Raw genomic sequence first — 21,159 nt, 5'->3', positions numbered from 1 at the left:
AATTTACCTTTCCATGCTCCTTCCTCATGTGGGATATGTACACATCTCTCTGAGTGAAGAGTCGATCACATTCCCAGCACGTCCAGCCAGGGTTGGTTATTTTTTTGGGCTCTGCTTTCTTTATAGGAGAGGGAGATTTCTTCTCCAGCTTTTCTGTTCCATTGATGGATTTTGCATCCTCTTTGTTTTGACTGGCTGAGTTTTGAGTTGTGGGTTTAGTGCTCAGGAGCAAATTTATACCCAAGTTTGGTGGCCCCTCAACACTTTTCAATGTTCCATGCATAGACTAAAATATAAAAAATAAAAATGTTACAAAAGAGTTAGCTATTGGTGTGGCTAAAATGTAAAAAATTATCTGACTAAAGGTTTTACTACTTTCTACCCTCATGATATATATCTAATATAAGGACATTCAAAACAATGTTTAAATAAAAACAAGGTTGTAATACAAACAAGCAATATAAAAATGTGTGAGAGGTTTAACTTGCTTTTGGGGGGGAGTGGGGGCTTTCTTAAAAGGCCTTCTTTATCCTGATTAACTCTAATTTTTCATTTTACTTGCACAATAAAGTGGAACAGTCTTCCCTAATGTGGACCACCTGATATATAGTCTAGCTTATGGTTTCCTGTAAAGATGTTTGCATTGAGAGTTTGGGCAGCAATACTGGGAAAGAGATACAAGTAAAGACGGCTTGTGAAAGATTAGATAACTCCGTTAATAACCCCTTTCAACCATGAATTTGCCAGTCAGGAGATTACCTTCACATATGAAAGTCTTGCCTTCCAATTGCCAGTGTTCTCATGGTCTCTTACACTGTCCATTACCTTTGCCTTGCTGGTTTGCATGTCCAGCCACTCTGAATATAATCATCCTATCCTATAGCTGCGCTGAGCAAGTAGTCCCAGCAGCCAAAACCATTCAATATGTTGTTGAACCAGAGGAAACTGATACTGGGATATAAATCTGATACTTTAGCAAAGCCAAACTATCTCACTATTAGGCTCTTCTTTGTAGGATAACCAGATGATTCCCATTGACTGTTTGCCAGGTACTTCACAAATGTCATACTCAGCTGTGCTGTGGGACAGAACTGTCTTTCTGTTTAAGTGGTCTCTACAGAAATTAATGCCATTTACTTTCAAAACCAAAATGTTTCATTAAAAACTGTGACTAAAAAGATAAGGTACTTTCACTTCACCCATCTGACATCCAAAAAGAAGAAAGGTTAAAACTGGTTGCTCATTTTTAAGTATTCTGCACATTTTAAATAAAAATGCACTGTCAAGATTGGTAGGTTCAAAATGTATCCTCTTTTTTATATATGTTTATAAAGCCCATGTAATTCCCTTTATTTCTTCAGAACTGTTGTAAAACATTTGACTCTGATAGCTAACATTATTTTAAGTTAAATACGGCGTATGATGACACACGGTACAGGGCAATGATGAATCACACCCTTGTGGTTTAAGGAATCTAAGAGTTGCTAAGGCCTCCAGCGCTTTAAAAACAAGGTAAAGCAATATATTTAAAATAAATGGCTAACCAGTTACAGCCAGGGGGTGGGATAGGGTGTTACTGTCTCTTAATAACACAGATTGGAAGGATAACAGCCAGAGTTCTCCAATAAATCATCTTCTTGTATAAATATAGTTATGAGATATTCTGTTAAATTTTACCATTTAAGGGTATATATATTTCTGCATCCATACAAGCAGCAGAATGCTTCTCTTATCAGTGAGTTCTGAGTACAGAAAGCTTGATTTTGTAATGAGCTGAGCACCATCAACTCCCAACTGACTTCAACGACAGCTGATGATACTTAGCACACACTGAAGGAGATGCCAACACTTAGCAATATTGGGTGCATAAATCTCATTGTAATCAGTATTATTTTTATAATATATCATCTTGCATGCAGTACACATAGTCACTGCCAATATATAAAATACTAACGTTCACACAGAGAAATCGAGTTAGTGACTAGAATATATAGATTCTATATTTTAACTGCTTAGAGATATTAACTGCAAATTACTCTTTAGGTATAACTATCACCTATTACTTTTAGTAGTTTTCTCATAATTTTGTGCTTTTCTGAAATGATTTTGTGTACGGCTTTAAACATGACAAATGCTGTATAAGAATTCAAATGAAAGGAGATGCTCACACACCTTGATATGATCCATCATAAGTTGCTTCTGTGCATATAAGAGAGAACAGTCCGGACACTTGAAAACAGACACCTTCTGGTTTTCAATGTGTTGATCAAAGTGGCGATACAGCAAGGGTTGTAGGGTAAACACGGTGTCACACATGGAACATTTATATATTATTCTGAAAACAGAAGAAGTTCAGTAAATAAAAGTCAGTCATCCTGATCACTTATCAGCAGGAATCACTGTTAAATTTCTTTTCATCACAGGTGAGACCAAATGTATGTATACATGAACATATTAGTCTGTTGTGGAAAATCAAAAATGAAAATGATACAACTAATTTAAAAATAATCCTCAAAATGGAAAGTAAAGCAGCACTCAAGAAAAATAGTATTAAAATCCAAAACCAAGGGCACATTTACACCTATTTATAACCATTATATATATAACCAGTAAACGCTTCTGACAAGATTTTCCTAACATATATATCTTTAGATCTTTAATTCACATTTATCACAAAAGAGCTGTTGGTCTACCTGACTTTGGAATTCAAAGGCACTAATTTGACGGGGTTACTGATTTGATCAAAAGTATTAACATGTTAAGTCAGGTTCACTTTTGGCTTAGATGTGTCTTCTCAACTTCTTGAACTATTAGTCCAATCCCTCTAGTCTCTTTGAAGCTGAAATTTCACTGGAAGGCAGCCTTTCTATTTGGAAATTTAATTTTTTTCATCAGCTACCTATTTCAAAGCATTGTACAGAAGTGACCAAAGCACAGCCTCTAGTAGTGCTGATGGAGGACTGCTGGAAACAGCAAAAGCCAACTGTGTATTTTAATAGCAAGTGAATCAACTTCCTTCCTGTATTACAATATTCTCATAAAGATGTTAACTAGCAACAAAAGTACTTTATGAGTCAGCTGATGATTAGGTAATGCATAAATTCATCCAGACTTTATAAAAAGCCTGGTGAAGAATCTAAGATAGTAATTAGCAAGGACCAAAACAGGCTGAATTAGTAAAAGACATTGTAACAGCAGTCTCTGAAAGCGAGTTAAAATGACAGCATAACAATGCTTCCTAAAATTAAGGAAAAATTATGAATTAATCTTGAAATGGGTATAATTTCAGCAGAATTCTGACTCTGTCAAGCTCCTCACCAATAAGTAATAAACCAGAGTGAAACTAGGATGTGCTAGTGAAATGGAGAGATCCAGTCAGTTCACAGAGAGGGTAACCCTCTGGTTTAAGTGAAAGAACTAATACTATATAATAATGGTTTGAGGCTGGCTGCATTTTGCCAATGATTTTGCAAACAACGTGGAATGTTATGCACTGGTTTTCTTTTCATGATTTTTTGTTTGTTTTCCTATTTACATGTTTGGCTCTCTGGAATAAGTTATTTTAATTTTTAAATAAAAATGCACTGTCAAGATTGGTAGGTTCAAAATGTATCCTCTTTTTTATATATGTTTATAAAGCCCATGTAATTCCCTTTATTTCTTCAGAACTGTTGTAATTTTTCTTTAGAAAAAGGAAACAGAAAATGGCAGCTGAAAGGGAAAAATAACATAGAAGCAAAGGAATTTGCCATATTTGATCAGACCAGTGGTCCAACTAACCTAGTATCCACTTCATAGAAAAGTGTAAGTATCTAGAGTTCCCTGACATTTTTTCATCATCAACATTTCTAAAATTTACTTTTTAAATGTTAATCATAATTTTCCAATGCTGAGGAATATTCAGCTGAATCATACTGGTACTGGTTGTATTTTGTCCCTAAACTACTGGAAGAGCTAACTGTGTTAAAGCGAAATCCTCAACTCAGTGCCCAGTCAGAGCACCTGAGCGGAATGCTGGAGAGAGATGCAGAGCAAAGGAATCTTCTCCTGACCACAGAGCTATTTTGGACATGTACCATGCACATCACTTAACCCCTAAGCATTCAATAGCACCTGTGCCCATAATGCATCCATAGTGGATGGGGAGAACCCAAGGATTCACATAGCAATGTGTTCACCCTCCACCATTTGGCACACAGAGAGCTGCGGTGTAGCTCTATACTTTATAGGGGGTGCACACTCCCAGTGATGGCCTGGCTCAGCAGTAATGCAACAGTTTAAAATGGTAATATTTTATTCACAGCATTCTTCATTTTTATGTGAGAAAATAAAGAGCTACTCACTAGCAAGAGTATAAGTAATTCTCATTTATTCATACATTTTGTAAAGAAGATGTGTATTTCCATCAATAACAACAGATGGCATGTATCAGATACCCATATTTTGTGATGTGACTCATCTCTAATAAAGTGTTTTACAAAGCTAATTAATAATTATAACCAGGTTTGGAAACTGAGGCATGGGAAGGTTAAGAGACTTGAACAAGGTTATACACCATGGCACTGACCCTCCAAACAATTGTCACCCATGGCAACACACTAGACAGAACACTAGAATCCTGACTTCTGATACCCATCACTACCCACTTGATTACACGGTTAGAAACTAAGAAGGGAATAAAATGACATCATTCTGATTCCATACAGTTTGAGTGAGAAAATGGAAGAAGTGGAAAGAACTAAAAGTTAATACCCTTACTCTGACTATAAACATATATTTCAAATAAAATTGTGTACATTATAAATCAGAAAAACCTCGTAAGTCATCTAGGGTACAGTTCCACAGCCAATGACTCCAGTGGAAACTGTTTCAGGTCCCTAATCTATAAATTTGCGACTACAGGAACGTATATATTGTCAAATGGAGAAATATTATGTTAATACTTTTTAATTTGCTTTGCTTTGTGATCTTTTCATTGTATTTAAAGTAAATTAATCCTTGCCTAATCACTGCATGTGTAATGGAGCAACACGGTGCTCATTAGCAAAGCCAGCAAATACTGATAGGAGAAAATAAATCTGCTACTGAGAATATTACACCTCTTTAAAAATATCCGATTCTTAATATTCACATTTTAAATAAACATTTACGTTAAAGTTGCTCTGCTTTCGCAGAAGTTCAAAATCTTCCCAATAGGAGTCCAAATTCCCAAGTCATCTATTTTCAGAATAAACTCAACTACGTTAAATTGATACACGTATTCTGTATGGTATATACATACAGAATATCATGTATCATGGTAGACACATGATGTATCATGTGTATCATGGTAGACACATGGATCATCGTAGACACATGGATCCAATCCATTACAAAATATTTCTTTCAGCCACATTTTCAAAGTTAGGTATTGTGACAGACCCAGGCCAGTGGGATACAGGAGTCTGGTAAAGGGCAAATATACTGGTCATTGGATGAGTAGTTTTCTGTTCCCTGAGTGAACAGAGCAGGGGCTGCACTAGAGTAATCAGGAACCTGCTAGAACCAATTCAGGCAGATAAGCTGATTAGAACACCTGCAGCCAATCAAGGCAGGCTAATCCGGGCACCTGGGTTTCAAAAGGAGCTCACTCCAGTCAGGGGAGTGGGGAGCCAGAGGAGAGGAAGTGTGTGAGAGGAGCTGGGAGCAAGAGGCACAAGGAGCTGAGAGTGAGAGGGTGTGCTGCTGGAGGGCTAAGGAGTACAAGTGTTATCAGACACCAGGAGGAAGATCCTGTGGTAAGGATAAAGAAGGCGTTTGGAGGAGGCCCTGGGAAAGTAGCCCAGGGAGGTGTAGCTGTCATGCTGCTGTTACAGGAGGTACTATAGACAGCTGCAATCCACAGGGCCCTGGGCTGGAACCTGGAGTAGAGGGCGGGCCCGGGTTCCCCCCAAACCTCCCAACTCCTGATCAGACACAGGAGGAGTTGACCCAGACTGTGGGGAAGATCACTGAGGTGAGCAAATCTGCCAATAAGCGTAGGACCCACCAAGGTAGACGAGGAACTTTGTCACAACTGGTGTCAGTTGTGGGATTTTGGTGTGCACAGCGCGGCAGAAGGAGGAGGGTGATTTTAAAAAAAGAAAAAGTAGAGGTGTTTTTTTTTTTCCCCCACCACAATGAATGACCTAGTACGGGCATTGATACAAGCTATGGCGGCCCAGCAGGAGGCTACCTGTGTCCAGGCAGCTGCCCAACAGGAGACAGTGTGGCTGCAACAAGAGACTAATCGCCTGCTGATGGACCAGGCTTCTCAAGACCGAGCTATGTTGCGGGAACTGGTAAACCAGGTAAAGACCCTTACAGAGTTGAACCGCGGCCATGATGGGACGCAGATCATACGGGCCAGCCATTGGCCGCAGAAAATGATGCGGGAGGATGATGTAGAGGCATACCTTCTGGCCTTTGAGAGGACAACCCTACGGGAGGCCTGGCCTCAAGATCAGTGGTCTGGCATCCTTGCCCCATTCCTGTGTGGGAAGGCCTACTATGATCTGCCTGAAGAGGCTGCAGCAGACTACTCCCAGCTGAAAGCAGAGATCCTGGCCAGATCTGGGGTAACAACACCAGTACGGGCCCAGCGGTAGCACGAGTGGAGGTACCAGGAAAACAAAACCCCGCGGTCCCAATTGTATGACCTCATCCATCTCGCACGAAAGTGGTTGTGAATGGAATCCCGAAGTCCGGAAGAAATACTAGAGATTCTGGTCATCGACCAATAGATGAGGAGGCTACCGCCAGACCTTCATGCTTGGGTAAGTCAGAACGAACCCTCCACCTATGATGAGGTTGTCGCACTGGTAGAGAGGCGAAGGACAGCGAGGGAGCTGACCCGACCAGTGAAGGAAGAGGCAGCAGCACCGGGTTAAACTAGCAGCACCAAGCCCTAGAGCTCAGGTAACTGGGCAACCAGGGGATCACAGGTGGAAAAAGAGAGGGGTTGAAGGCCCACCAGAAGCCACAAAGAGTCGGAGCACTGAAGGAGAACAGGATCGTGATGTTAGACTGCCCAAACCAAGAGACCGGGGAATTCCTAAGGCCCCATACAGATGTTATGCCTGCGGGGAGTGGGGACATATAGCTGCACAGTGTCCCAATGCTGAGGAGCCTATGCAGTGTAACCTGGGGAACTGGGCAGACCCATGTTCCCTAATCCACCTTGTGGGTGTCTCACTAACCCCACATATGTACACCAGACCAATAAAGCTAAATGGGGTAGAGACCACAGCACTGGTTGATTCAGGGAGTGCTATCACACTTGTCTCGGGGAAGCTCATGAAGTGTAGTCAGCTGCTGCGGGCTAAGCGTACGGGGATAATATGTGTCCATGGGACAGTTGGTTATTACCCCACCATCCAAGTAAAAATTGAGATTCAGGGGAACACTACTGAGGTAGCAGCAGCTGTAGTCCCTGAACTCCCATAGCCGGTACTCATAGGGAGGGACTTCCCAGGGTTTGGAGACTTACTCTCAGTAGGAGAATTGGATAAAGAGGGGAATCCTGAAGTTAGTGAGGCATCCACAGTAGACTGTCCACCCCTAGTCTTCTCTGAAATATTCCCAGATTTAATTTCCATTCCCAGGCAGGGTAGAAAGTCGAAAAAGGAAAGGAGGGCAGCTAAGGCCTTGGGAACACGAATACTGGCCGAAAACCAGAGGATCGCCCTAGCAGGTAGGCGGACCCGAGCAGCTGAAAAGAAGGCCACCCAGGAGGGAGAAGCACCCGAGTCTGACCCCTACCCTAACGCTTCTGAACCAGTAGAGGCAACAGAGACTGGGCCCCTAGATCTGGGGCAGATTAGTCCCAGAAGAGGAAATTTTAGATGGGACCAAGCTGAAGACCCAAGGATACCCTTGCAGCCCCAAGATTTGATCCAAGGAGGAATAGTGGAGTAGAAACCAGAGTAACGGGTGATGCTGGTGGCAGACAGTTTGTGCACGATGGGGGAAAGAATGTCACTGACGCCAAACGCCGAAAATTAAAAGGTTTGTACACTAATGCGAGGAGCCTAGGTAACAAGATGGAGGAACTGGAGTTACTCGTGCGGGAAGTGAAGCCGGATATTATAGGGATTACCGAAACCTGGTGGAATAGTACTCATGACTGGAGCACGGGTATTGAAGGCTATGTGCTGTTCAGAAAAGACAGGAAGAAAGGCAAAGGTGGGGGAGTAGCCTTGTACATCAATGATGAAATTAAATGTAGCGAAATAAGATGCGATGGAATGGATAAGACGGAGTCCGTCTGGGCAAAAATCACGCTGGGTAAAAAAGCAACTAGAGCTTCCCCTGAGATAGTGCTTGGGGTGTGCTACAGACCGCCGGGATCGGATTGGGATATGGATAGAGACCTCTTTAATGTCTTTAATGAAGTAAACACAAAGGGGAAATGTGTGATTATGGGGGACTTCAACTTCCCGGATATAGACTGGAGGACGAGTACTTGCACGAATAATAGGGGTCAGATTTTTCTGGATGTGATAGCGGATGGATTTCTTCATCAAGTAGTTGAAGCACCTACGAGAGGGGATGCCATTTTAGACTTGGTGTTGGTGAGCAGTGAGGACCTCGTAGAAGAAATGGTGGTAGGGGACAACCTTGGTTCGAGTGATCATGAGCTGATTCAGTTCAAACTAGATGGAAGGATAAACAAATGTAGATCTGCGATTAGGGTTTTTGACTTCTCGAGGGCTAATTTTAAAGAGTTAAGGAAATTAGTTAGGGAAGTGGATTGGATGGAGGAATTAGTGGATTTAAATGTGGAGGAGGCCTGGAATTACTTTAAGTCGCAGCTACGGAGACTGTCGGAAGCCTGCATCCCGAGAAAGGGGAAAAGAACCATGGGCAGGAGTTGCAAGCCAAACTGGATGAGCAAGCAACTCAGAGAGGGGATTAGACAAAAGCAGAAAGCTTACAGGGAGTGGAAGGAAGGCAGGATCAGTAAAGAAAGCTACCTTGCTGAGGTCAGAACATGTAGGGATAAAGTGAGGAAGGCTAAAAGCCGCATTGAACTGGAACTTGCAAAGGGAATTAAAACCAATAGTAAAAGGTTCTACAGCCACATAAATAAGAAGAAAACAAAGAAAGAAGAAGTGGGGCCGCTATACACTGAGGATGGAATGGAGGTTAAGGATAACCTAGGCATGGCCCAACATCTAAACAAGTACTTTGCCTCGGTTTTTAATAAGACTAGTGAGGAACCTTGCGATGATGGAGGGATGATAAACGGGAATGTGGATATGGAAGTGGATATTACTGCAACTGAGGTAGAGGCCGTACTTGAACAGCTCGATGGGTCGAAGTCGGAGGGCCCGGACAATCTCCACCCGAGGATATTAAAGGAACTGGCGCGTGAAATTGCGAGCCCGTTAGCGAGAATTTTTAAGCAATCGATAATCTCGGGTGTTGTGCCGTATGACTGGAGGATTGCTAATGTAGTTCCTATTTTTAAGAAAGGGAAAAAGAGTGATCCGGGTAATTATAGGCCTGTTAGCTTGACGTCTGTAGTATGTAAGGTCTTGGAAAAAATTTTAAGGGAGAAAGTAGTTAAGGACATAGAGGTCAATGGTAATTGGGACGAATTGCAACACGGATTTACTAAAGGTAGATCGTGCCAAACCAATCTGATCTCCTTCTTTGAGAAGGTGACGGATTACTTAGATAAAGGAAATGCGGTAGATATAATTTACCTAGATTTCAGTAAGGCGTTCGACACGGTTCCGCACACGGAGCTGTTAGTTAAATTGGAAAAGCTGGGAGTGAATATGAAAGTTGTAAGGTGGATAAGGAACTGGTTAAAGGGGAGACTCCAGAGGGTCGTATTGAAAGGTGAACTGTCGGACTGGAAGGAGGTCACCAGTGGAGTCCCTCAAGGATCGGTTTTGGGACCGATCTTATTTAACCTTTTTATTACTGACCTTGGCACAAAGAGCGGGAATGTGCTAATAAAGTTCGCGGATGACACGAAGCTGGGGGGTATTGCTAACACGGAGAAGGACAGGGATACTATTCAGGAAGATCTGAACCACCTTGTAAACTGGAGTAATAGAAATAGGATGAAATACAATAGTGAAAAGTGCAAGGTCATGCATTTAGGAATTAATAATAAGAATTTTGGATATACGTTGGGGGCGCATCAGTTGGAAGCGACGGAGGAAGAGAAGGACCTTGGGGTACTGGTTGATAGCAGGATGACTATGAGTCGCCAATGTGATACGGCTGTTAAAAAAGCAAATGCGATTTTGGGATGCATCAGGCGGGGTATTTCCTGCAAGGATAAGGAGGTGTTAGTACCGTTGTATACGGCGTTGGTGAGACCCCATCTGGAATACTGTGTGCAGTTCTGGTGTCCCATGTTCAAGAAGGATGAATTCAAACTGGAACAGGTTCAGAGACGGGCTACGAGGATGATCTGAGGAATGGAAAAACTGCCTTATGAAAGGAGACTCAAAGAGCTTGGCTTGTTTAGCCTGGCCAAAAGAAGGCTGAGGGGGGATATGCTCACCCTATATAAATATATCAAGGGGGTTAACGTTAGGGAGGGAGAGGAATTATTTAAGTTTAGTACTAATGTAGCCACGAGGACGAATGGGTATAAACTGGATATTAGGAAGTTTAGACTTGAAATTAGACGAAGGTTTCTGACCATTAGGGGAGTGAAGTTCTGGAATAGCCTTCCGAGGGAAGTAGTAGGGGCAAAAGACTTTCCTGGCTTTAAGACAAAGCTTGATAAGTATATGGAGGGGATGTTATGATAGGATCGTTAATTTGGGCAATTGATCTTGAATTACCACCAGACAGGTCTGCTCAATGGTCTGCGGGGAGATGTTGCATGCGATGGGTACTGAGTTGCTGCGGAGAACTCCTTCTTGGGTGCTGGCTGGTGACTCTTGCCCACATGCTCAGGGTTTAGCTGATCGCCATATTTGGGGTCGGGAGGAATTTTCCTCCAGGGCGGATTGGCAGGTGCCCTGGAGGTTTTTCGCCTTCCCCTGCAGCGTGGGGCACGGGTCGCTTGCTGGTGGTGTCTCTGCAGCTTGAGGTCTTCAAACCATTTTTGAGGATTTCAATAACTCAGTCCTGGGATAGGGGTTGTATAAAATTGGATGGGTGGGGTTCTGTGGCCTGCCTTGTGCAGGAGGTCAGACTAGATGATCAGATTGGTCCCTTCTGACCTATGAGTCTATGAGAGACAACATTAGAAAGAAGGTGACTGAAATAGATGGGGTCCTCGTGGAAGGGAGAACCCAGGGACCAGGACCCTACTTCATAATGAAGAAGAATCTCTTATACCGGCTTGCATCAGTACAGGGGCAGAAGGTACAGAAGATCTTAGTACCTCAAAAACACCAGAACGCTGTATTAAGTCTTGCTCATAGTCATCTTTTGGGGGGGCACTTGGGGGTAGAGAAGACCCTGGCACGAGTCCTACGACGGTTCTTCTGGCCCGGAGTACATGAAGAAGTGCAGAGGTACTGTGCATCATGCCCGGAGTGTCAGCTGCACAGTCCCTGTCCCCACCTGAGGGCACCTTTAGTACCCCTTCTCATCATAGAAGTCCCCTTTGAGCGAATAGCCATGGACCTAGTGGGACCCCTGGAGAAGACGGCTCTGGGCCACCAATATATACTTGTTGTTTTGGACTATGCTACTCGCTACCAAGAAGCCGTCGCCCTGCGGAACACAGCCTCTAAAATGATAGCCAAAGAGCTGGTGGGGATCTTTGCCCGAGTGGGGCTACCAAAAGAGATATTAATATACCAAGGAACCCCATTTATGTCAAAGCTAATGAAGGACCTCTGTATGCTGCTCCATATACATACCCTGAGAACTTCAGTTTACCATCCGCAGACTGATGGGTTGGTAGAAAGGTTTAACCGAACCCTCAAGGCTATGATAAGGAAGGTGGTAAGTCGGGACGGGAAGGATTGGGACACCCTACTGCCCTACCTTATATTCGCTATCCGGGAGGTACCTCAGGGCCTCAACTGGGTTTTCCCCATTCGAGTTATTATATTGCTAAAGAGATTTGGGAAGAGGAACCCAATGAGGGGAGAAGAGTATAATAGAACATGTGATACAGATGTAAGACCAGATAGCCCCTGTCACCCCTATTGTACGGGAACATTTGGAAAGGGCACAGGAGGCCTAGAGAACCTATTACAATCGCCAGGCAAAAGTCCGACAGTTCCAACCAGGGGATCGGGTGATGGTGTTGGTACCCACGGCAGAAGCAAGCTTCTGGCCCAATGGTAGGGGCCCTATGAGGTGGCTGAACCCATGGGGGAAGTAACCTACAAGGTGCGGCAGCCAGGATGCCAAAAACAAGAACAGATTTATCACATCAACCTTCTGAAACCCTGGCATGCACAAGAGGCATGCATAACTGTTATAAACAGATAGCTAAGGGTTAATGTTCTTTTACCTGTAAAGGGGTAACACCAGTAACCTGAAACACCTGACCAGAGGACCAATCAGGAAACAAGACTTTTTCAAATCTGGGTGGAGGGAAGTTTGTGTGTGAGTTCTTTGTTCTTTGTCTTGTGTCTGACCCTCTCGGCTATGAGAGTGATTTTTCTATCTCCTGGCTTTCTAATCTTCTGTTTCCAAGTTGTAAGTACAAGATAGTAAGACAATAAGGTTTATATTGTTTTTTTTTTGTATTTACATGTGTGTAGTTGCTGGAATGTTTTGAATTGTATTCTTTTTGAATAAGGCTGTTTGTTCATTTCTCTTTTAAGCAAATGACCCTGTATTTGTCACCTTAATACAGAGAGACCATTTTGATGTCCTTTTCTTTCTTTTTATATAAAGCTTTCTTTTTAAGACCTGTTGGAGTTTTTCTTTAGTGGGGACTCCAGGGAATTGAGTCTGCAGCTCACCAGGGAATTGGTGGGAGGAAGAAGTCAGGGGGGAAATCTCTTTGTGTTAGATTTACTAAGCCTGACTTTGCATACCCTCTGGGTGAGGGGGGAAGAGAGATTAGCTCTCGGTACTTCTGTTTTCCAGGACTGGAAGCAGAGAGGGTGGAGTCCCTCTGTTTAGATTCACGAAGTTTGCTTCTGTATATCTCTCCAGGAACCTAGGGAGGGAACACCTGGAGGGCAGGACGGGGAGGGGAAATGGTTTATTCCCCTTTGTTGTGAGACTCAAGAAATCTGAGTCTGGGGGTCCCCCAGGGAAGGTTTTGGGGAGACCACAGTACGCCAGGCACTGTATAGATTCCTGGCTGGTGGCAGCTTTACCAGGTCCAAGCTGGTAACTAAGCTTGGAGGTTTTCATGCTAACACCCATATTTTGGACGCTAAGGTCCAAATCTGGAAAAAATGTTATGACATGGTGTGCAGTGGTGGGATAGATAGAAGCCAGTAGGAATATTATATTTTTCTTTTCTCTGCTAGGGGCTTTTAAGCAGAGAGGGTTTGGTTTTAAAAGGAACCAGAGAGAATTTTCTTTTCTGTTCTCTCCTGGCAGTAGCTTGCATATTAAGCAAGGAACCATTAAGCTGTGACAAAAGGGTCTTTTGTCAGACAATAGCACTCCGATTGTGAGTCAAGTATCCAGCAATACACATGCAAATAAAGTGGTTTTTCTGGTTTACTTTACATTTAAAAGATTAGCTAGAGGAAAAAAGGGAAAAAGGCACTGTTGCTAGCAGACCCCAGGAGGCAACAGAGAGCCTGCAGTTCAGAAGATAAACACCGGAGGGCACCCCAACACAAGAAAACAGGAACCATGCCTTCCAATACAAAAATGGAGGCCGAAGAACAAAACAAAGAACTCACACACAAACTTCCCTCCACCCAGATTTGAAAAAGTCTTGTTTCCTAATTGGTCCTCTGGTCAGGTGTTTCAGGTTACTGGTGTTACCCCTTTACAGGTAAAAGAACATTAACCCTTAGCTATCTGTTTATGACAATAACTATCCAGGAAAACAAGCCTTCCAAACAGGTGAGAGTGTCTCCCGATTTAACACCAGACCAGAAGAATGAGGTATCTGAGATGATCTTCTGGAACCAAGATGCGTTCTCGACAAAACCAGGTCGAACAACCGAGACATATCACCACATCGTCACAAACCCTGGGGCCAGAAAAACAATGAGGCCCTATCGGGTGCCAGCAGCCAAAAGGAGGAAATAAAAGCAGAAGTAAAAAAAATGCTGGAGTTGGGGATCATCAAAGAATCCCACAATCAGTGGTCCAGCCCAATCGTGCCGATGCCCAAACCTGATGGCACCACAAGGTTTTGCAATGACTTCTGGGACTAAACGAAGTATCTCAGTTCGACGCTGTCATAAACAGATAGCTAAGGGTTAATGTCTCTTACACCTGGAAAGAAGTAATCTGAAACACCTGACCAGAGGACCAATCAGGAAACAAGACTTTTTCAAATCTGGGTGGAGGGTTTTTTGTGTGTGAGTCCTTTGTTCTTGGGTCTTCTGCCTGCACTCTCTCGGCTATGAGAAGTGATTTCTGTTTCCTGCTTTCTAATCTTCTGTTTCCAAGTTGTAAGTACAATATAGTAAGGCAGTAAGGTTTCTATTGTTTTTCTTTTTGTATTTACATGTCTATAGTTGCTGGAGTGCTTTGAATTGTATTCTTTTTGAATAAGGCTGTTTATTCAATATTCTTTTAAGCAAATGACCCTGTATTTGTCACCTTAATACAGAGAGACCATTTTTATGTATTTTTCTTTCTTTTTATATAAAGCTTTCTTTTAAGACCTGTTGGAGTTTTTCTTTAGTGGGGAACTCCAGGGAATTGAGTCTGCAGCTCACCAGGGAATTGGTGGGAGGAAGAAGTCAGGGGGAAATCTGTGTGTGTTAGATTTACTAGCCTGACTTTGCATTCCCTCTGGGTGAAGAGGGAAGTGCTTGTGTTTCCAGGCCTGGAAATAAAGAGGGTGGAATCCCTCTGTTTAGATTCACGAAGTTTGCTTCTGTCTCTCTCTCCAGGAACACCTGGAGGGGGGAAGGGAAAAGGTTTATTTCCCTTTGTTGTGAGACTCAAGGGATTTGGGTCTTGGGGTCCCCAGGGAAGGTTTTGGGGGGACCAGAGTGCCCCAAAACACTCTAATTTTTTGGGTGGTGGCAGCTTTACCAGGTCCAAGCTGGTAACTAAGCTTGGAGATTTTCATGCTAACCCCCACATTTTGGACGCTAAGGTCCAAATCTGGGACTAGGTTATGATAGATGCGTACCGCATAGCTTGCATAGATGAGCTAGTGGATCGTCTGGGGAATGCCCGGTACTTGACTACCCTAGACTTGACAAAGGGGTACTGGCAGATTCCCCTTGCAGAAGATGCAAAGGAAAAGACTGCATTCTCTACACCAGAGGGTCTTTTTCAATATACCGTCCTCCCTTTTGGATTACATGGGGCCCCAGCTACTTTCCAGCGCCTCATGGACAAGCTATTACGCCTGCATAACAGTTATGCTGCTGCCTACTTGGATGACGTGGTCATTCATACCCCAGACTGGGAAACTCACCTAGAGAAGATGGAGGCAGTCCTTGATACCTTCAGGCGAGCTGGCCTTACAGCAAACCCTGCCAAGTGTGCTGTAGGCTTTACGGAGGCCAAATAACTTGGCTACATTGTGGGAAAAGGTCTGGTAAAACCCCAAGTGAATAAGTTGGAGGCATCCAAAATTGGCCCCGACGACATCGCAAGAAACAAGTCCGGGCATTCCTAGGTGTAGTGGGGTATTACTGACGATTTATCCCCCACTTTGCCACAAGGGAAAGCCCCCTGACAGACCTAGTGAAAGCCCGTGGACCTGATCTGGTGAGATGGTCTGACGCAGGAGAGGAAGCATTCACAGACCTACGGACTGCCCTCTGTACTGATAGCCCCTGATTTCACCAAGGAATTTATCCTGCAGACAGATGCATCGGTAGTAGGGTTGGGGGCCATTCTATCACAGACGATCGGGGAGGAGGAACACTCAATTCTCTACCTCAGTAGGAAACTCCTTCCGAGGGAACAAAAATATGCAATGGTGGAGAGAGAGTGCCTCGCCGTAAAATGGCCCATGGAAGCATTGCGCTACTACTTGCTCGGGCGCAGATTTGTCCTCGTGACTGACCATGCCCCTCTTCAATGGATGCAGTGGAACAAGGAGAAGAACACAAGGGTGACCAGGTGGTTCTTATCCCTCCAACCTTTCCAGTTCCGTGTGCAACACAGAGCAGGGAGCCGTCACGGTAATGTCGATGGCTTGTCACGTGTGCACTGTCTGGCATCCCAAGCTGCCCAACCCCTTGGTGTTGAGCAAGGGAGAGGGATATGTGACAGACCCAAGCCAGTGGGGTACAGGAGTCTGGTAGAGGGCAAATATACTGGTCACTGGATGAGTAGTTTTCTGTTCCCTGAGTGACCAGAGCAGGGGCTGCAATAGAGTAATCAGGAACCTGCTAGAACCAATTCAGGCAGACAGGCTGATTAGAACACCTGCAGCCAATCAAGGCAGGCTAATCCGGGCACCTGGGTTTAAAAAGGAGCTCACTCCAGTCAGGGGAGGGGAGCCAGAGGAGAAGAAGTGTGTGTGAGGAGTGGGAGCAAGAGGCACAAGGAGCTGAAAGTGAGAGGCTGTGCTGCTGGAGGACTAAGCAGTACAAGCGTTATCAGACACCAGGAGGAAGACCCTGTGGTGAGGATAAAGAAGGTTGTTTGGAGGAGGCCATGGGGAAGTAGCCCAGGGAGGTGTAGCTGTCATGCTGCTGTTACAAGAGGCACTATAGACAGCTGCAATCCACAGGGCCCTGGGCTGGAACCCGGAGTAGAGGGTGGGCCCCGGTTCCCCCTAAACCTCCCAACTCCTGATCAGACACAGGGGGAGTTGACCCAGGCTGTGGGGAAGATCACTGAGGTGAGCAAATCTGCCAATAAGCGCAGGACCCACCAAGGTAGAGGAGGAACTTTGTCACAGTATATACAACTGAGCACATACATTTGTGAATTAAACAAATAATGTGAGTCAATAGCAAATGTGTCTAGCTAAGGCCCTGATCAAACAAAGTACTAAAGCACGTGTTTAAGGGCTATGCTCGATCAGGATCTAAATTACTGTAGCCCCAATTCAACAAAATACTGAAACACATGACTTAGTTAAAGCTCATGGGTAGTCTAGTTGAGGTCAGTGAATTGGGGCCTATATGCATGCACATGCTAAATATTTCCTCACAAATATTATGTACCAACAACTGTATGTGGGAAATGCACTTATTTCAATCTGGGAAAATCTGGCCAATAGAAATTCTAAAATTTTCCTTAGAACAAATAAACATGGAATCTATAGGTAGATACCTGAACATCACATTAAAAGACAATTAATAATTTTAAAGGTGTCTCTACTAGGCCACAGCATTTCTCCTTCCAATAATTTAGTTTTCTATACAAATGATAACTGTACAATAATGTACTATATTGTGTAACAACAGTCTAATGTTATTAATAAATTGGTTGCATAAATATTAATTTCCCTAAGGTTTAAAAGGATTTAAAAAAATCTTACTGCTATTCCTAAGAGCTCATACTAACTACTAAGAAAAAGTCGCACAGGAGCATCTTTAGCCCATAAAATAAATTAAGCTATTCCTGACAAGATTGGGTGTGGTGGTCGGGATGGGTGTGTGTATGTGTAGAATTAAAATAGAAAAAGCCTTCCTTTCCCCCATATTAAAATAATCTCATTTGTACCTATTGAGAGCCATTCTACCTAATGTGGTTTTTCATAAAACAGGTTAAAATTAAATTTAAGAAGTGAAATCATATCTTATTTGCTGCATCTGTTCTGATAAACAGACATTAGTAATACAATTATAAATCATGAAATTCCACTAAATGCCAAGGGCATACAGTGGCTTACTTAATGCTCTATATCCATTAGTTCCTGCAAACAAAACAGACCGTATGAGAAGCTGACTGCCCCAGCTGCAAACACAGTGCACATCCCTGTGTAGGGTCAAAACTCACCTCCCTCCTAGGGTTTCATTTTTGTAACAAACAGAGGAGCAGTAAGGCAACTGTAAGTCCACTTCAAGACTTCTGTCCAGGCTGGGCTGTTCCAAGTGTTCCTAGTTCAGGTTGCACAGGCCCTTGCCTATCAAACTTTCCCTCTGACACACAAAAACTCTGTGTCTGGAGAGTCCAAGCCTGAAGCCTGTTTTCCCCTTCAGCCAGAGGAGGGTCCTTCATTCATTTCTGGACAGGTGTTTCAGGGGTGGCTTCAGCCCTTGTCTTCAGGACAGACCAATAAATCCTTCCTGAACCAGTCCACCCATCACACCTTATTTTCTGAGGTGCTGAGCACACACGATTCCCAGAGGAATTGCAGGCTGCGGTTCCTGACCAATGGGAGTGGTGAAGCCGGTTGGCTGTGCTTCCACCTAGAAACTGAGGGAAGGTGATGTCGCGACTTCTGGGGAGGTTGCAGAGCCAGGTAGGGAGCCTGCCAGCCCTGCCAATTCCTCCTTACCCCAGCACCACCAGGGCTCCCAGGCTGCGTGCCCCCAAGCCACCGCCCCCCCCCCCCCCAGTGCCTGCCATGTCTCTGGGCCACCCCCTGCAGCAGCCGCAGCACCCCTGCGCCACCCCCCTCTAGCACCCGTGGCAGCCCTGGGCCGACCCCTCCTCCAAGATTTAGTCAGGGGTGTATAGTACACGTCATGGACAGGTCATGGGCCGTGAATTTTTGTTTACTGCCCATGGGCAGATGGGATATCAAATGGGCTCTACAAATGTATTCCACAAAAATGCATGTTCCTCCTTCTGCATATGGCTCTAACGATACACCAGTTCATACTCAGAAAAAGCATGTCAGTACATATCTACAATTAGGGGAGCCAGCTCAAAAGAATTAACCTGTGAACATGACATGATATAGCTCAATACGGTCAAGATTTATTCAAGATATCTTTTGAACTCTTTCAATGTGAAATAGTCACTTGTAATTTCTGATTTTAGGTTTTTTTGCTGGCTGTGGGACGGCCCTCTGGCTCCTGCCTCTGCTCTGGCTTACAAACTGCTCAGAGACCCTTGTGCTGGTCAAACATCTTGTGTAGTTTATTTACAATATGGGTTCCCAATACTTTCATACTATATACAGCTCTGCTTCAACAATCCTATGGAGCCCCCAACTCCTATACCAAGCAGGGAAGGGCAATCTCTCTCTACTTCCTTCCTGTGCCTAATAGTTTAATTAGCCTTCCAGCTTAATTAGCCCTCCAGCTCTCCTCCACCACAAATTAGGCACAGCTCTGTTTAAACAGCTCCATTCTACGTTGTTTGATTGGAGCTGCTGTGACCAGAGTACTGAATCAGCTGTTCTTGCTTAGCACTCTGTCACACTGGCTTTTACACTACTACTAATAAAAAAAATCACATAACTAAAGAACTGTTTCCACAGCAATTTAAAAATTTCTGAATTAAATGTTGGCATTTCTGAGCCCACTGTCAGAGATGCCATCTTGCTAAAAAGGAACATAATTTGCAGCAATGGAAACATGGGAATTCAGGGTCAGAGCCCATACATTAGTTTCAATTCTGCTTCAATATGGGTTTGAACAATCTGAAGAATAAAATATACACCTCTACCCCAATATAACGCAACCTGACATAATACGAATTTGGATATAACGCTGTAAAGCAGCGCTCGGGGGAGGGGAGGCTGCGCACTCCGGCGGATCAAAGCAAGTTCGATATAACGTGGTTTCACCTATAACGCGGGGTAAGATTTTTTAGCTCCCAAGGACAGCGTTATATCGGGGCAGAGGTGAACTTTGGAATATTAAACACGACAGTGTCAAGTTTAAAAGGCTTAAAATTAGACATAATGATGCATGCTGCACTGTTCTTTTACTCTGCCTCCTTGACATTTTTTTTTGAGCATGCAAGGTATTGAAATACAGAGTCATGCTCTCTGCATTTCAGAGGGTGAGATAGAGCAGAATTCTTGAATATTTTAATACTCTACATTGGAGAAATCAGGTAGAGGAAGGACAGCTTTGTGGCAAAGGCACTGGGATTTAGGTTGGGTTGAGGTTTAGGAGGTATGTAGATTCCACTGAGTTCAGCTGGAGCTTACGCTCAATATTTCTGAAAAACAGGATCCTGAAGCTCAAATCCTAACTCTCCCACAGACCTTGGGTAAATCACTTACTCTCCTTCTAAACCCCTCTGTAGTAAATGCTACCCCATTTAACAGAGGAATTGTTTTGCATCAAAAAAGGCACGTGCAGAGACAGACCAAGGTGCATCTGCCTTGATCTTGACAAGCAAATTTGGAGAATGTTTAGTGGTGGGCCTCTCATTTAACTGCAGTTGGAATTCTCTTTTTCTTGATGACATGTGGGTCTTGTGAAGGTGCAAGCCTAGTTCAGCACTCCCAAAGGTTGGGGCTAGTAGTGAAGACAAGTCAGGTAGAAAAGACTGATGTGGGACAACATCTCCTGGAGAAAAAACACATCTTGTCATGAAATGGCCTACCTGGGAGAACTTTAGGCCACAGACAATTCTTCCCTGACAGAACAGCATGAAACCCATGAACGGAGAATACCTGGCATTTCCGAGACTGCCAAAAGTGACTATCTACAGCCCTGCGAGCAAAAGTGACTGAAAGAACCAAGTTCTCTGGAGTCATCTGCTCTGCAATATGTTAAGCATTTATCTTTTCTGGTTTGTCAGGCAAGCATTATGAAGTAGAAAAGTGCAATAACAGTGCTGAGGAATATTAATGATTATTAAGCTACACTAAATGGAAAAGTTACATTAACTAGAGTGCATTCTAGAAGGTGTGGAAAGCAAGGGCTCTTTCTGTTCAGTTTGAAAGGCAGAGCTATACTGAGGAGCTTGGGAGAGAAGAACTAGATGTATGTAAAAAATTACTGCAATTTCTCTGGTACCTTTGAATGCTGGTTGACATGGAGAACGTCTGGACTTAATTTAACATAATCAGAGAGACATTATGCTAGTTTCTAACTTTTTTAAGGCTTGTGGTGTTTGCATCCTAAATTAGAGACCATTTCCACAAAACCATAATATTACACTTTTGTCCTGCAGAGCAATTATAATATGGATGACTTATCACTGTAAGCAAAATACTTGCTGATTCACCTGTAC

The 21,159-nt window shown here is 43.7% G+C and overlaps 1 protein-coding gene across 8 annotated transcripts in view; it reads right to left on the bottom strand.

Annotated features, from left to right (window-relative positions):
- The window catches only part of ZNF532 (zinc finger protein 532), a 160,850-nt gene that overhangs the window by 19,647 nt on the left and 120,044 nt on the right, over positions 1 to 21,159 (bottom strand). For all 8 annotated transcript variants that reach the window (XM_050944646.1, XM_050944644.1, XM_050944641.1 and 5 more), the window contains 2 exons: positions 2,173 to 2,335; positions 8 to 286 (listed from right to left, as the gene is read on the bottom strand). In XM_050944646.1, coding sequence (XP_050800603.1) covers positions 8 to 286; positions 2,173 to 2,335 — 442 coding nt within the window. The remainder of the gene's footprint in view (positions 1 to 7; positions 287 to 2,172; positions 2,336 to 21,159) is intronic.

The sequence above is a fragment of the Gopherus flavomarginatus genome, chromosome 3 (genome assembly GCF_025201925.1).
Source record: "Gopherus flavomarginatus isolate rGopFla2 chromosome 3, rGopFla2.mat.asm, whole genome shotgun sequence".
NCBI lineage: Eukaryota > Metazoa > Chordata > Testudines > Testudinidae > Gopherus > Gopherus flavomarginatus.
Note: the sequence above shows the minus strand (reverse complement) of the source record. Positions and strands in the feature narration are given on the sequence as shown.